This window comes from Paramacrobiotus metropolitanus, unplaced genomic scaffold (assembly GCF_019649055.1).
Source record: "Paramacrobiotus metropolitanus isolate TYO unplaced genomic scaffold, Prichtersi_v1.0 Parri_scaffold0000100, whole genome shotgun sequence".
Classification (NCBI taxonomy): Eukaryota; Metazoa; Tardigrada; class Eutardigrada; order Parachela; family Macrobiotidae; genus Paramacrobiotus; species Paramacrobiotus metropolitanus.
This window is the reverse complement of record NW_026570320.1, coordinates 403,121-418,432: the sequence shown is the minus strand read 5'-3', so window position 1 is coordinate 418,432 and position 15,312 is coordinate 403,121. Positions and strand designations below refer to the sequence as shown.

General features: G+C 40.4%; 7 protein-coding genes across 9 annotated transcripts; 2 read left to right on the top strand and 5 right to left on the bottom strand.

Annotated features, from left to right (window-relative positions):
* Positions 1–491: 491 nt before the first annotated feature.
* Positions 492–1,584, bottom strand: LOC129597132 (ninjurin-1-like). 2 transcript variants are annotated; one of them, XM_055494575.1, is made up of 2 exons: positions 1,310–1,584; positions 492–1,245 (listed from the first exon to the last, which is right to left on the bottom strand). In XM_055494575.1, the coding sequence occupies exons 1-2, from the start codon at positions 1,424–1,426 to the stop codon at positions 772–774; spliced, it is 591 nt and encodes a 196-aa protein (XP_055350550.1). In that variant the 5' UTR covers positions 1,427–1,584; the 3' UTR covers positions 492–771. The 2 variants fall into 2 exon arrangements, with proteins under 2 accessions (XP_055350550.1, XP_055350552.1); XM_055494577.1 differs by having other exon boundaries at positions 492–1,242.
* Positions 1,585–3,888: 2,304 nt separating this feature from the next.
* On the top strand, positions 3,889–4,736 carry LOC129597083 (uncharacterized protein DR_0705-like). Its single transcript, XM_055494518.1, has 2 exons — positions 3,889–4,370; positions 4,430–4,736. The coding sequence occupies exons 1-2, from the start codon at positions 3,889–3,891 to the stop codon at positions 4,734–4,736; spliced, it is 789 nt and encodes a 262-aa protein (XP_055350493.1).
* A 493-nt stretch (positions 4,737–5,229) lies between these two features.
* LOC129597116 (uncharacterized protein DR_0705-like) lies at positions 5,230–6,528 on the bottom strand. Its single transcript, XM_055494559.1, has one exon. It carries the CDS (start codon positions 6,442–6,444, stop codon positions 5,596–5,598), a length of 849 nt encoding a protein of 282 aa, XP_055350534.1. The 5' UTR covers positions 6,445–6,528; the 3' UTR covers positions 5,230–5,595.
* Positions 6,529–7,564: 1,036 nt separating this feature from the next.
* LOC129597049 (uncharacterized) lies at positions 7,565–8,995 on the bottom strand. Its single transcript, XM_055494474.1, has 4 exons — positions 8,442–8,995; positions 8,172–8,291; positions 7,860–8,010; positions 7,565–7,787 (listed from the first exon to the last, which is right to left on the bottom strand). Exons 1-4 carry the CDS (start codon positions 8,718–8,720, stop codon positions 7,723–7,725), a joined length of 615 nt encoding a protein of 204 aa, XP_055350449.1. The 5' UTR covers positions 8,721–8,995; the 3' UTR covers positions 7,565–7,722.
* A 125-nt stretch (positions 8,996–9,120) lies between these two features.
* On the bottom strand, positions 9,121–10,827 carry LOC129597050 (uncharacterized). The gene is made up of 4 exons (XM_055494475.1): positions 10,407–10,827; positions 10,219–10,338; positions 9,481–9,631; positions 9,121–9,357 (listed from the first exon to the last, which is right to left on the bottom strand). The coding sequence occupies exons 1-4, from the start codon at positions 10,680–10,682 to the stop codon at positions 9,296–9,298; spliced, it is 609 nt and encodes a 202-aa protein (XP_055350450.1). The 5' UTR covers positions 10,683–10,827; the 3' UTR covers positions 9,121–9,295.
* A 187-nt stretch (positions 10,828–11,014) lies between these two features.
* On the bottom strand, positions 11,015–13,310 carry LOC129597047 (exosome complex component RRP43-like). Of its 2 annotated transcripts, none has more exons than XM_055494473.1 (11): positions 13,157–13,310; positions 13,015–13,051; positions 12,853–12,922; positions 12,696–12,766; positions 12,595–12,631; positions 12,367–12,520; positions 12,190–12,235; positions 12,029–12,125; positions 11,813–11,933; positions 11,503–11,609; positions 11,015–11,430 (listed from the first exon to the last, which is right to left on the bottom strand). In XM_055494473.1, the coding sequence occupies exons 1-11, from the start codon at positions 13,177–13,179 to the stop codon at positions 11,249–11,251; spliced, it is 945 nt and encodes a 314-aa protein (XP_055350448.1). In that variant the 5' UTR covers positions 13,180–13,310; the 3' UTR covers positions 11,015–11,248. The 2 variants fall into 2 exon arrangements, 1 of the variants encoding a protein (XP_055350448.1); XR_008691510.1 differs by having other exon boundaries at positions 11,404–11,430; positions 11,720–11,933.
* Positions 13,311–13,489: 179 nt separating this feature from the next.
* Positions 13,490–15,267, top strand: LOC129597034 (proteasome subunit beta type-3-like). Its single transcript, XM_055494454.1, has 6 exons — positions 13,490–13,705; positions 13,771–13,955; positions 14,030–14,137; positions 14,475–14,652; positions 14,746–14,840; positions 14,903–15,267. Exons 1-6 carry the CDS (start codon positions 13,703–13,705, stop codon positions 14,949–14,951), a joined length of 618 nt encoding a protein of 205 aa, XP_055350429.1. The 5' UTR covers positions 13,490–13,702; the 3' UTR covers positions 14,952–15,267.
* Positions 15,268–15,312: the final 45 nt, after the last annotated feature.

Sequence of the window (15,312 nt, the reverse complement as noted above, 5' to 3'; positions counted from 1 at the left end):
GCGCGAACTGTTTTAATACCCGCAGCTGGTACCGACCGAGTGTGCCGTCGAAAACAAAAACTACGGGTACTGTATTGCAGGCGTTTTATTACTTACTCTATAAGTTACGAGAGTCGCTCTACTTGTTTTTTGTTTCAGCGTTTAAGTTTGGAGATTATGCGTGGTAATGCTATGAGTGTGCTATGCAGTATGCACAGTCCCTTCTCATGTTAATTGGGACAAATTCTTCATTTGATTGTTATTGTTGAGTGAAGCTCGCTTTGTACATTTTGGTAATAAGTTATTAAACTATGAGTTACAGTATTTACTAATTGATTTTAAATTAAATTAGTTACATCTGTACCGTAGTTCGTGTGCTTATAAGTGTAACGGGTAACGTTTTTGTAACGCCTGGGGTGACCTGAGAGTATGACTATGCGCATTGTATTAATTTATTCTGCTATTATACTAATCATCATAGAGGAAACCGCAATCGCTTGAAATTTACTGAAATAGAGGTGCAATACTTCTTCTTGCATTCTGTACGTACAATACACGAAGTCAGGTAAATCAGCGTCGAAGTCGACGCATTCAAATAACAAAACAGTTTCGCGAGCGAAGCATAAAGTTTAACACGGGTTACTGCAATATACCGGGCTCCATCCACACCGTTAAAATGATTCAACGAAGACAATAAGTTCAATAAGGTACTAATACACTATTTAACAGCAATGTTAAACACACACATCAGTAATAGACAACAAGTAGGTACTCATTTTAAGTATCGCATTTTCATTCGAAAAAGCACTTGCTCGTGTTAGTCATTCCGTGTCCAGTAAAGTGATCGGATGGTGTCGGTAAAAAAGCGGCAATAAAAATGTTGGCAGCTAGAATCACAACAACGCAACCCATTCCCAGCAAGGACAAAAGGCCAAAAAAGATATCCAGAATCATTCGACGCTGTGGATCAATGATCAACGGACGCTCTTTATCATAGCTTTTGTTGTCCCACCAATACACCGCCAAAAATATTCCAGTTGCCAGCAACTGAAAAACAATGGAGATAACCAGCAGAATGAAGGCTCCACATTTGAAGGGATGATAAGGAAGTTCCATAACATCACGCAGCTGCGTTGCATTGGCTGTTAACAGTGCGACATCCATGAGTCCCAGTACCACGCGCTTGGTTGTGAAAAATGAGAACGGTGTCATCGTGCCGCTTTTCTGAGCTTCTTCGGTTGCAGCTTCCGGGTCCCGAAGGGACTGCTAACATAAAGAAAATTATATTCTCCCAGTAAAGCTGTAAAAACAGAATCTGTTTAATACGTACTTTAACCGCGGACGATCCATCCGAAACAGCGTCCGCGGGAAGAGTGGCATTGCTGTCTGTCTCCCGAACTTCTTGAGACCCGTCAACGACATGTCTGTTTCCCGAAATACTAGACATTGTCTCACAAACTTAATGAATGGAATGCTAATGTTATTGATATTTCTGGACTGGTTTAGGAGGCTGCGCTCATTTGTTGACTCTAGATAAGAATTTTAAAAATTAACTGAATCATTAATTTTGACTGCAAATTCGTAAATGCTTGCGACGTGCGAGACATAGCGACCAGCGGCTATACTGAAATTCGAACATAATGCTCGATACTGCAAGTATGCAGATGCAATCATGATTGTCAGCACTGATAAATTTCAGTTCGGTAAGCTTGTTCATTAATGGCCGAAGATGATTGGTCAGTATGAAAAAAACAATCTTTCCCTAACGCAATGGTAACTCTTTATCGTTAATTTGCTTCTTGCATCTGCGGATTTTTTTGTGAATGTATAAATTACGATATGACAAAACATCTAACAGCAGTTACCGCTGGGATTTACAATTGTTTGACTAACAAACAATGGTTAGGAGGTTAACAACAATACATACTGTAGAGTATTAATATTAACAACACTACTACCTGTATTTGTTGTCCGGTTCGTGCACACTTTGTGTGCATCTTGTACAACCAAAACCGATTGAAGGCAAAGCACTATTAAATGTTCATGTCGACCATGCGATGTCATTGTTGTGTTATCCTGTACTTGTGTCTCACGTCTTGAGCAACAGTACATGACAGATGACACTACACAGCATTAGCACGATACTTCATACAAAAAATGTCTTTCTGTTTTGCAATAAGTGCGGCTCTTGCCGCACTTATTGCAAATAAATAAATTAAAATAGATAATAAATAATAAATTAAATGGTCGTTATTGGTTAAACATTTTTTACGCAGGGCATCAGAAATTTATTACATGCATGACATAAGAAAGGTCATGCGATCAATCCATACTACTACAGCTAGCCTGATACAGGACATCGGTTGGAAAGAATTCATAATAATTGTGGGTGTTTGCCACGCAAAATTTCTCATGCGCAGGAGGACACTGTATGAGGGGAACTGGAAAATCTCTGGGCGCAACATGCAACTGTGCGCAGGACCAAAGATATGAACACTGTAAACGAAACTCTGGACCAATGCACAGTGCACACGAGAAATAATGCTAAAAGAAAACATAAATGAATGCCTGGGAACAAAGAAATTCAGCTGGCCACAGCTAATTGTACCGTAAGTGCTTACTAGACTTCCAGATCAGCTTATGTGGTATTTAATTATCACCAGAGCACGGAATAGCCGAAGCCTTCACCGTACTACTACTCTACTTAGTAATCATACCTGCGGTTAGCACGTAACATAAATTAATTTATCGTTACTAATTCACTTGAATTAGTTTTCGCTGATATCTGTACATTTGCCACATACTACTCTAGATTGTATATTTTATGGCACAGTTTGCAGTAATGGATGTGAACTGTGAGCACTTTTATAACATTATATTGTACAAGTACTTCTATATGTTTGAAAGTGGCAAGCCGAAAGTCGTACTGTAGTAATTCTGGACTTAATTTCCCCGTAGCTGAATGAACTGCTAATATTACGAGGCAGTGGCAATTTAGACATAGCAGTACGAACTTAAATTATCATGAAATGAGTGTAAATTAAAACCACAGTTGATGTTCCTGCATCTACCCACGTACAAGAGCTAGGTACCCCGTTAGCTGCTGACAAAACAGCTGGGCCTGCAACTCAAATAACGTTTCTTGGTATTCAGCTTCATTCTGTAGCTGGTACTATTTCTTTACCAGAGAAGAAATTAGCTGAAATTATTTCCGTTCTTGATTCCTGGGTCGATCGTACTTCATGCACTAATCGTGAGCTACAAAGTCTCATTGGGAAGTTGCAGTTTGCCGCTAAGTGTATCCCTGTCGGCCGCTTATTTCTAAGGCGCATGATCAACTTGTTGCCTTCGGAAAAATCTTATGCTATTGTGTTAGATGCACAGTTTCACGCTGACCTTCAATGGTTTGGTTTGAACGACCACTTCCACGTACGTAACGTTAACGTACGTACGTGGCCAACAATAAATGAAACGTACGAACGTACGTACGTACGTACGTACGTTCGTCGAACGCGATTTTGTACTCACGTATAGATAGTTACAGACAGATAAGTTCTTGATTTCACCAAGTGGCTGATTTGTTTAAAATTCTGGAAGAAATTCCCTGTGTTTGCTCTTGCCATATGCTCCTGTATTATGTTATGGCGTAATCTCGTCCGCGGCATATCTTGTCGACAATTATTACGTCGACGAGTACGTACCCCTGTACGTACTCGCTCACGACGTAAATTATGGCTTATCCTACGATTTTTTATGGTACGATTGAATACAATTCTTATTAGAGTTGTGAAATTCGCCGTGTTCTTAACAAACCTCTACAGATATTAAAGGAAAGCTGTGACCTCAAACTTTCCCGTTCACAATTTCACATAATATTTCACGTGAACAACAGGGCGGAAATTATAAAAGATGACTGGCCGCAGTTTTCTGTTTCTAGCCGTTTCTCTTAACTTTATTTCTTGCGTGCATTATGCTCATGCCGCAAGTTCACCGCAGTATCTTTATCAACTGCAGAATGCCAAATTCAGTAAACTTCGCGACAGTAATTATAAATATTATGTGGTAGACCCCGATGATTCCAAATTGACTGGTAGCCAACTGACCACTTTGAATGGACAGGGAAAGGTTATTTTGGCCTATATTTCAATTGGCGAAGCAGAAACTTATCGTGACTACTGGCAATCGTCGTGGAAGCCGGGCAAGCCCGCGTTTTTGGAAAAAGAAAATCTTGAGTGGGAAAACAACTATAAAGTGAAATTTTGGATGCCAGAATGGCAGACTATCCTTCTGAATTTTTCACGCACTCACATTCTGCAAAAAGGATACTCTGGATTGTATCTGGACATTGTGGACGCGTACTATTATTTTGAAAAACAACGTCCGTCCGCCAAGCAAGACATGATCGATTTTATTTCTCGAATCCGCACGGAAGCTCTAAAGGTTATTCCAGGAGGAAAGATTTTCCACAAAATGCCGTGGAGCTGTATGATAACACCGGGTATCGCAAACTGATGGACGGCTTTGGCGTTGAGTCCACGTGGATGGATGGCGACAAGCTAAAATCGAGCCAGGAAGCGAACTACGTACTGAAAACCTTACGAAAAGCCAAACAGGATGGAAAGGTTATTCTCGCTGTCGATTACCCGAAGAAGCAGAACAATATCTGCAAATTTTATCAGAAATGCGGTGCGGAAGGATTCGTGTGTGGAGCGTTCGATCGAGATCTTAAAGGAAAACTCCAGACATGCAATGCATAGTGCATTTATTTTCACATTACATATTCCCCTGGTCCGAAAAGGTCACCGAGGCCACTGCAGGCATCCCCTTTATTATTGGATCTTTGTTGACGTACAGCATTCAAACAACTTCTGTAGCAGCTGCTCTTGACCTTTATCGTCCACGCCGAATAAAATCGTCTTGTGTAAACTGTAAAGCAGTGCTGTCGCCGAAATTTTATTTTTAAGTATTCTGTATATTATAACCGTAGCTTTTAAATATGTTTTCCTTGAGATCGTCTTCATTGGCTATCGAGATTTAAGGCTATGTTTTGCGCTCATGCTCCATTAATAATTAATGTGAACAAGCGAACGGTATAATAGGCACTTTAAATTTAGTTTTGGTAATTACCTGCGCTGACGCTCGAGAATCGCATCAGTTTGCTCAAAAATAAGAAATCTTAACGATTATGGTTATGGTACTGTACGTACAGTGAAGTGACCTACACACCCTGAACGTTGTATAAAACAAGTAATTATTTTTATTGGTAGAATTTGGTATTACTGTACCATACGATCAAATCTATGAATTTCATTATTTGATACTACTATCAAAAGGACCGGTTACATGTAAGCGTGTAACAAATTTCAATTAACATGGTAACTCTTCCACGGCAAAAAAGTCCAACTGAGAAAAGCAAATTTTCAGCCGGCCTTGCCTCCTGTAATTTTCACTGACACGGTCACTGAGCAATGAGCATAAGGAACAACAGTAATGATGATTGGGCAGGGGCACTACCCAACATTTTGGATTTACGAAGGTATTGCAAACATATTGGACTCAGTAATAATGTGGCTCAAGTTGGCAAAAAATTAGAGCAGACGACTGATGAAATACGCACTAGGCGTTGCAGGTCTGCAGTTTTCCTGTAAGATCTCGATCAAATGCTCCGCAAATGAGTCCCTCCGCATTGCACTTCTGATAAAACGTGCAGATATTGTTCTGTTTCTTCGGATAATCGACAGCAAGAACAACCTTCCCATCCTGCTTAGCCTGCTTCAGGATATTCAATACATATTTCGTCTGTTGACTCGGCTGCATTTTGTCGCCATCCATCCAAGTATCTTCAACGCCAAAGCCGTCCATCAACTGACGATATCCCACATTTTCATATAACTCCACGGCATTTTGAGGAAAAATTTTTCCTCCTGGAATAACCGCTAGAGTTTCCGCGCGAATTCGCGAAATAAAGTTGACCATGTCTTGCTTTGCGGATGGACGTTGATTTTCGAAGTAATAGTACGCGTCGATAATGTCCAAATACAATCCCGAATAACCCTTTTGCAAAATATGAGTGCGTAAGAAATTCAGAAGGATGGTCTGCCATTCTGGCATCCAGAATTTCACTTTATAATTTCCGCCCCAGTCGGGATTCTCTTTCTCCAGAAAGGCGGGATTGCCCTCTTTCCACGATGACTGCCAATAGTCACGATAAGTTTCCGCTTCGCCAATGGAAATATAAGCCAAGATGACCTTTCCTTGCCCTTTTAGAGTGGTCAGTTGGCTGGCGGTCAATTCGGAATCATCAGGATCCACGACGTAGTATTTGCAGTTACTGTCACGAAGTTTGCTGAACTGAGCATTTTGCAACTGATAGAGATATTGCGGTGCGCTTGCGGCATAGGCGCACTGTGCACAGAAGGCAATGCTAAGAGTTACAGCCAAGAAAACAAACTTGCGGTGGATCATTTTCCCAAATTTTCACTTGACTTCTGTCAGGTGAATTTGCAAATTGTAACAACATGCAGTACGATCACCTTTCTTTAATAGATCTTTTTTTGCGGACCTGACAAATTTTACAACTTTATTTTGCGGCGATAGTGTGATCTATGAATGCCTTTTCGCATTATCCGTAACTGCTGGCTAAGCGATAAAATAAGCATTGATTACCGGTCCACCGGAGATTGACGCACGAACGCCAGCTGTGGTGTTAACAACTTACCGGTTAGTAATATACAAACTACTAACGTGGTGGTAATTGTGCGAAAATGATAGTATCTTATCACGGTGACAAGGAAAGGAAATCAAGGAAATTCAAGTCATAAATAATATAATTAATAACGATTTCGCCGGTATGTATTCTGTACAAATAATGCTATTATTTTTCTGCACTACAATATTTATATTTTTCTGCACTACAAGATTTATATGAATTATATAAATGCAGTACAATTACGAACTTTGACAATTTGACCTGTACATGACGAAATGTAGCTAACAGAAAAACTCTATTGAATTCCCATATTTGCGCGTATACGGCATATAAGTGCACCGTTGTTAAAACTGCATGTTTTAATTTTGCGATAAGTTCTTACGCTCATGTCAAAATTTATGCAGGTGCAGAACAGAATAACTCATCAGTTACCGCGTATTTCAGGTGTACTGTCTCGCAAACAAACTTAATTAAGTACAGTAAGCTACTGAAAATTGCAAATTACTTAAGTATTTCCACTTCCCAGTATCCACGCCTCATTTGACGTCGTTAAAATGAATGCTCACACACTTATGGCGATTGCAATCTGAGCAGATGAAATACGGAATGCACTGATCAGCGAAAACAAAATCGAAAGTCAATGACTTCTTGATTTTGCTAACATATACTAGTAGTGAGCATCCAGTTACGGTTTTTCATCCCATGAAAGCGTAATCAAGTACTTCGTACAAGCTCCAATGCCATTGTAATAAGTGCTGTCCGGCCAGGTATTATAATTGAGTTAACAATAACCTAATTTTATCCAACTCGCCATTTACTGTACGGCAAGGGAATGCTCAGCATGACCTTATGCATGACGGTATCCGTTATATCCAGTCACTCCGAACGGTTTTATATTTTTTTAAACATCGGCAATTAAATCCACAGTGATAAACTTAAATTCAAAGCAGCAATCATACCCAGTACATCATCGTATTAAAAAAATTACACACTTCGTATATCTACTCCAGTATCCAGCAGGTTATTGCAGGAAATTAAAACGAGAAGTTATTCGGTGCACTTGATCCAGGTGGTTTATCATGCACACTCATAGTGCCATCTACGACAAAATTGCCTTTGATTACTAACAAGTAAAGTAATTTTATCAAATCATTAGACTTGCTTGACTTACTGCTTTGTACAGGGCCAGTAGCATCGATAAGGAAGTATTTTTGCGAGAGATCCACGTTTACACCGGCAATGGTGAATTGTTTCTTCAAATCAACGGTGCACTGAAGTCCGTATCCATCCAAAGAAGTCTTCACAACGCTCAGCGGTGATTGCTGGAAAAATCGACACGCATATGTACGTATAAGTCTAATAAGCACAGAGTGCAAGTATACATTGTTTGAGCAGACAAAAAGTTAACTGAAGGAAAACAATATATTCAATATATTGTGTGGCATAATTAATGGTCACCACTATCAGATCGTTCAAAACTTACGTCAATGGTAGCATAACCAATGTTGACCTTGCCATCAGGAATATTCCATGTCAGTTTGGCTGACGCTTGTCCGTTCAATTCGAAACAGTGCACCGCCGCTGCGTTTGGCATAGTTCCATTCTAGATCGCAAGTTTCCGTTTAATCGCAGGAATTATTATAAACTTGAATTCAAATTATCAAATTATGAAAACGTTTGCGTGAGTCTTGACACTTGTACATAAATTTAAAAACAGTGATTCAGAAGATATCATTATGCATATTGTCCGTACTGGAGAAAAGCCGACCGCGATCCATCGGCTAACAATGGAGGACGGATTTCCCAATTTCTGCGGACCATTCGGCACAGCCGTCAGTTCAATACGGACGGAATAGCTGGACGCCGGGCTAATGTAGACCTTGGCGAATAGATCGCATTTGGAGGTATCCGCACCGCTGATGCAGTTATTCGGCAGTCCAATACATGCTACTCCATTGGATCCGCACGCCTGCTGTGCGGATACGTAGGATAATAACGCACTTATCAGGAATGCCAGCGATGCGAAACCCATTTTGATGCCGAGGTGCACTTCGAAGTGTATGTTATCCTTCAAGAGGTTATTTCCAAATGGAAGAAGTACCTACGCTCGCTTTCAAGCAGAGTGCTGGCACATCGACGTGTATATTCGCCGTTAGCAAGAAACATTAATTTGTAGAACAAAAGCGAGTCTACTGACCAGCGAATGCATAAACAACGCTTGCGTGCGGTCATTCTTTTAATGACAGCTCGCACCGACACCGACGATTGTCATGATTTATGTCGGCACAGCAGAAGCAAAAACGGTCAAAAAGCTCATAATAACCAATAAACTCATATATAAATCTACAAATACACCTACAAGCAAAAAGCTAATTAAGGTTGTATAAAAACTGCTTGCAATAATGAACGCAAGTTTTGTGACAATGAATATCCAGGAGGTATGGTACTTTATTTCCAGCAGAAAATAAAGGTAATGCACCCCGGATAAAACCTGACAGAGAAGGTATTTCAGTTAAAATTTCAGCCGTGATAAAACATTCGCAAAAAGGAAAAACTGAGGCATCAGGCTAATTGTCGAAAGAGTGTTAGGATATGTAAGTAATGCGTTCAAAACGAGAAACTGGTAGGAGCACTGGATTCCGGAGCGAAATCGTGAACGCTTAGCGAATCTGCAGAAATCAATCAACACTGCATCATACTTAATACCACGATTCAGAAGCCTTTAAAGAATACTCGTATAATATAAAAGTATGATAAACATATAAAGCACAATAAACCATCATTTCACATACCACTTAACAAAGGCCCGGTAGCAGCGATAAGAAAGTATTTTTTCGAAAGGTCTACTGGTGTCCCACTGTTGGTGAACTGCTTCTTTAAATCCACGGTACACTGGATTCCGGATCCATCCAGAGATGTTTTAACAACGCTTAATGGCGATTGCTAAAAATGTACAATTCAATTACAATTAAGCGCTCATATAATATCGACGAAGCCATCAAACCAAAAACTGTTGAATACCGTATTTCATCAAAATTTACTGTATACAAGTACCGACGCGAAAACCGCGCCAGAAGGAGAACAGCTTAATTGCACAAGTATGCACTGATTAGATTTTATAAAGAATGTGTCGTTAATCGAAACGCAATATCGCGTTCAGGTATTTACCTTGAATTTCTCACTTACGCTACTGCCCTTGTAAGAGTTAGAAACTCATAGAATCTAAAATGAACACATTTTACTGTTTTTCAAAGGATCTTAAACGCAAAAATTTTTGAGAACTAAGCTTGCATTTGGCTACCTATTTCTATAACTCCCCACAGATGACTCACAATCTACCATAAGGATACGTAGTGCGGCTAATCAATTCAATCGCCACCTAATACTCTACATATTCGGGATGAATTAAGTGCTTCCAAAAGAAGGCGCTACCGAACGTCCGAAACGTTAGTGCTATCTGTTTACTCATCATTTTGTAATTTATTAAGTACAAAAACGTTACGGTGCCATTGCACTGTAAATCTACTTACGTCAACGCCGTCAAATCCGATATTCAAATTTCCATCAGGAATATTCCATGTGAGTTTCGATACTGCTTGACCTTTCTGCTCAAAGCAGTGCACCACGGATGACTTTGGCATCATTCCATTCTGAGCAACGAAAATTTATCGGCTTTCTTCCAAAATCAAACGCATAAATTAAAAACTGTTTTTTGTACTTCAGAAAAGCCCACAGCAACCCATCGGCTGGTGATGGCCGGACTTCCCAGCTTCTGTGGTCCATTCGGTACACCTGACAGTTCTATCCTGACTGAATTCGGTGATGCGGAACTGGGCGACACTTTGGCCACGACATCACATTTCGATGTATCCGCACCGTTAATGCAGGCATGCGGCAGTCCTATGCACGCCACACCGTTCGAGCCACAAGCTTGTTGGGCGGAAGCGCAGGAAAAGGATGCAATCAAGAGTGCTGCAACTACTTTAAGACCCATTTTTAATTCCTGAGTTCCTGAGCGCTGTATTACAATGGAATAGGGCCAAAGTCAGAATGCGCTAAAAATCAACTTCTGGTCTGGTTTTAAAAGGTGCTATAATGCTGCAAAATTGCCGTTAGGCATTTAATATTACAATTACACAACGCGGAACGGCGGGAATAGCGTATAAAAGCCAGACTGCCGCTTTACACTTAACAAAAAATAACTACTACGGTGATTGTAAGAAACCAGTTCCAGCAATGGATTCGGGCAAATTACCAAAATGTCTAGTTATGTCCACATTTGACTAAAAAAACCGGTAAAAAATTCTTACTAAGCGATATAAATCAATACGAGTATGCAGTCTAAAAAGCGTCACTGAAAGTACGACCTTGCTATGATGCAGCGATTTTCTTGCAGCTCGAATACACAAAAGGGTATGGTTAAAAAGTATGGCTCCCGTAAGAATGTGATTTTTGTTGTTTATTTATCCAAGTTTAACACGTATTTTGACCATTTTCGCTGTCGGCGCACGGTATTGCACACAACAACGAAGTTTGGGAAACAGGAATATTCTAACTAGGTTAGTCAGTTCCGAGATGCAATGATCGCAAACGAACAGCATACTCGTTCGGAATCAAAGTGTCTTCCGCTGCTGGATTCAGCAAAACTGTTCTTAGCTCTTTCCTTCTTGCCACTGCATTGTCAATCAGCGGTGAAAGGAGATCTGCAATAAACGATCCATCCTTTGATGGCAGGATTCCGTCTGCACAACAAGCAATTTTGTAATATAAAAGCTACAAAGCAGCAGCTTTTTAATGTAAGCAATTTGTTGTACCCGTAACCTCCATAAACGAAACTGAAGAATCTTCCTGAACAATAACCGCAATCACTGCATCAGAGGCACGTTCTTCCTCTGCTGTCGGACAAGCCAGAATATGATCTCTACAAGTAGTAGCAATCATTTGTCTCCGCTAATTCCAGAAAAATGCTTTACTGCTCATCAAACTAACCAGAAAGTTATTAGCTACCCTATTCATTCACACTTCACATACCTCTTGAAAGTCTGAGTAAAATACGTCCTTTGGTGAGAACAAATTTCCTAATCCGTCAAAAAAAATTTATTATTTTAAAGCAAACCTGCTTACCCTATTACAGCAAAGGTAGAGAAAAATTCCGGAGCGCCCGGGTTTTGGGGAGAAGTCAGATCATCCCAGTCATAGCGTACGGCTTCCTCTTCCTCAATGTAAGCAACTTTAGGAAATCTCACTATAGCAAAGAGAGCATCAAATCAGTAAGCTTTCGGCTTTCGTGCACGCTGCACCAAACAAAGAACGCAACCTCCAAAATATGGATTTACGTACGTCTTTGAAGAGCAGCCATCAAAGCCAAGGAACACGCGTCAAGAACACTCCCGTCCTCTTGAAGGACATGTAGGTTAATGTTCAAATGGAAGACAAACTGCAATTCGTAGCCGCGTCAGTAAAACAACTTCAGTCCAATCTCACAAGTAACGTTGTCGCACCTTGCTTGGGAAGACATTAAGGGATGCCTCATTTATCACGCTAAATCTACAAAAAACATAAAGCGCCCGTTATGCAAAACTATAAAAACTGGTAGGTAAACCGCATCGGGTGCTAATCACCGAGCAGCATTCGAATGCTAGAGCAATTATTATAATAATATTTTTCAAAATACTCACTCTTCAAACAGATTTTCCAGAATAGCTTCACGTTGCAGACTCAGGGAAGGTCGGTCTTCGGAATTATCGATTTCAATTTCATCATCAGAATCCTCATCACCACCATCGGCAAGCGGCTGTGCTTCAGTCTCATCCATTCCAAACAGCCGTAATTCTACACAACAAACATCCGTGTGAGTTCACGACCGGAAAAACTAAATACCAGAACTCTGTTTCACCAATTCTTACTTATCAGTTCCATGCTCGGATCGGGTGTTCTTAAACTCTAGCAAGTATAATCGCATTATTGCGGATTTAGCAAGTGCGGATGCGGAGAAGGGGGCATTTACCAGTTGCAAAAAGCAGGAAACGCATGTTCGACCGACGCGCGCTACTGTCAAGATATCTTCTGGATTTGAACCTGTGCAAAGAGATTGGCACCGTGATGTCGATCCATATTCTACGTTCATAATGATTACCCAATACGTCAGAGTAATGAGTACACACATTTCATCTCGGACACCGCTGTGCGAGGGAACTCTATTGGGCCTCGTCCATCCGATCTGGTTCCAGTTGTCTAATTGCAATTTGCAAGTAAATCATAATGATAAATCCCAGGAATCAATGGTCGCAGTACGATAACGCCCTCATACGAGAAGGCATACTTACCAGTTCGGCTCTGATTAGTTCTTTGCGCCGCAAAATCCTGGAAAAATATCCTCTGATGAAATATCATTACAGCCAAAAAAACAGAGCGCAGCTGAGCAAAGAGACTAGGAAAAAACGAAAAACAGATCACAAATACACGTACCGCAAGGGCTCCTTCGGACTCATTGTGCATCAACAGAGTAGGATAACCATTCAAAATGCTGCAACATGAATATAAATAAATGAAAAGAAAATTATAACCCCTAGAATTTCTTTTGTGAATGAACCTTGATATTTCTTGTCAAATATTTTTTCAAATTTTCTTCGGTTCTAAAGCGGACTTCGAAGTAATCTTATTACTGCCCTATCGCTCCGCGCTGCAGCGAACCACCCGCGGTTGTTAAAAATAGTGGTGGCCAAACGGAGGGCATGGGAGCAAGCCTTCATGTTTTGCTACTTTTAGGATGACCGCGTATGACGCTGCATTTATGAAATCCTCACTTCGTTTGATTTATTTGTGATTTTTTGCAGCATCCACTACCCTGAGACTTGAGAAGTAATTTTAAGGTGTTAGACAGTTACAGTTTAGAAAACAAAGTGGTTAGAACTTGAAACCGCGGAAGATTGTTGTTTAATCATTGAATTGGCTCTGTTTCGATCAAAATTCTGCGTTCGTCGATAAAGTATCCCATTGGAGTGATCATAAAAAATGGTGAGGCCTCAGACTGCCTACAGTGGCTATTTAGCATTGCGATTCTTCATTTGATCTTTCTATAGAATCCTTTCAATTACAATGGTGGCGTGTGTGTGGCGATGAAAGGGGATAAGTGCGTCGCGATTGCTTCTGATCACCGATTGGGAGCGGGCCGTCTCACTGTAGGCACGGATTTCCCTAAAGTCTACGAGATGGGACCTCATCTCTATCTGGGGCTTCCGGGCCTCACAACGGATTCCCTCACTGTGTAGGACAGACAGACGAGCTCAGCTGGCTCTGTTCTGCAGGGAAAGCTGAAAGTGTGCTTTGTTGATTTTGTAGGGTGAACAAATTGAAGTTCCGAGTGAATTTGTACGAACTGCGGGAAAATCGCAAAATCCATCCTCATTCCTTCAAAGCCCTGGTGGAGACGTTCTTGTATGAACGAAGGTGCGTCCCACGTCGATCTTTTCTAAATTTCTTCTAAACCAAAAAGTTTCGAAAAAATCTAAAATATCCACTTTTAAAATTTTCGATACGCTTGGGTTCCTGTTTTCCTGAATAAATGTGAATTTCAGAATTTCTATATGTTTTTCTTACATTATTAAGTGACTTAAGACAGTTAGTCTTTATTAGGTGACTTAAGACAGTTAGTCTGCTTTTTGAAGTTTTCAGTAATTGGAAAAATTTTTGTTTATGGAATTATGTGTGTGTTTCGATAACGGTAAGCTTTGCAGTAGCCGTCGTTTTAACTGAAAACTAGTAACATAAAATATTTTTTCTTCAGATTTGGGCCATACTTTATTGCTCCGGTCATTGCTGGTCTTGACGTGGACACTGAAGAGCCGTTTGTGACGGCCATGGATTTGTTTGGTGCGGGCGAGAGTAATGAGCCGTTTGCCGTCGCCGGGACTGCGGAAGAATCGCTGCTGGGGCTTTGCGAAGCTTTATGGGAACCAAATTTGGTAACTTGTAGGAACTGACTGCTCACATTAAATTTAAATTACTTACTGGTATAATTGTTATTTGTTGGTGACAGCCTTTTTTCCTGTCGGTAGAAACCGGATGATCTGTTCGAAACCATCTCACAAGTCATTTTAAACGCAGTGGATTTCGATTGTTTAGCTGGCGCGGGAGCCACCGTGCATGTAATGTAAGTGAACGAGTATGCATGCATACTGCAGCAAACAAAGCGCAAAAAGCTTTAATTTTTAGTGAGAAGGACAAGGTGACTACTCGAACGATCAAAACAAGGATGGATTAAGGGTTTTTTATATTGATATTTTAACTTGATTATTGAGTTAAGAAAATTAATTTACTTAATATTCGGCTGTTAATAATATTCGGCTTACTACTTAAACCGTGGGCTCTAGCTCGTGTACACGCACTTTTCCATCGATTTTTTCTTTCGTTGTGTTTGAGTCCTAAGGAGCACTGGACGTTGTGGACAGCAATGATGTAATCGAACAAGAAATGCTCCGGCTGAAGATCTTAAGAATGTGAAAGAACCCTGTGGACGGTAATCATGTAATCGAACGAGATAATGCATAGCTGAAGATCAATATGAAATTCATTAAATTTGTACTTTTATTAGGGTACCTTTCGTCCTAATAACAATAAATTCA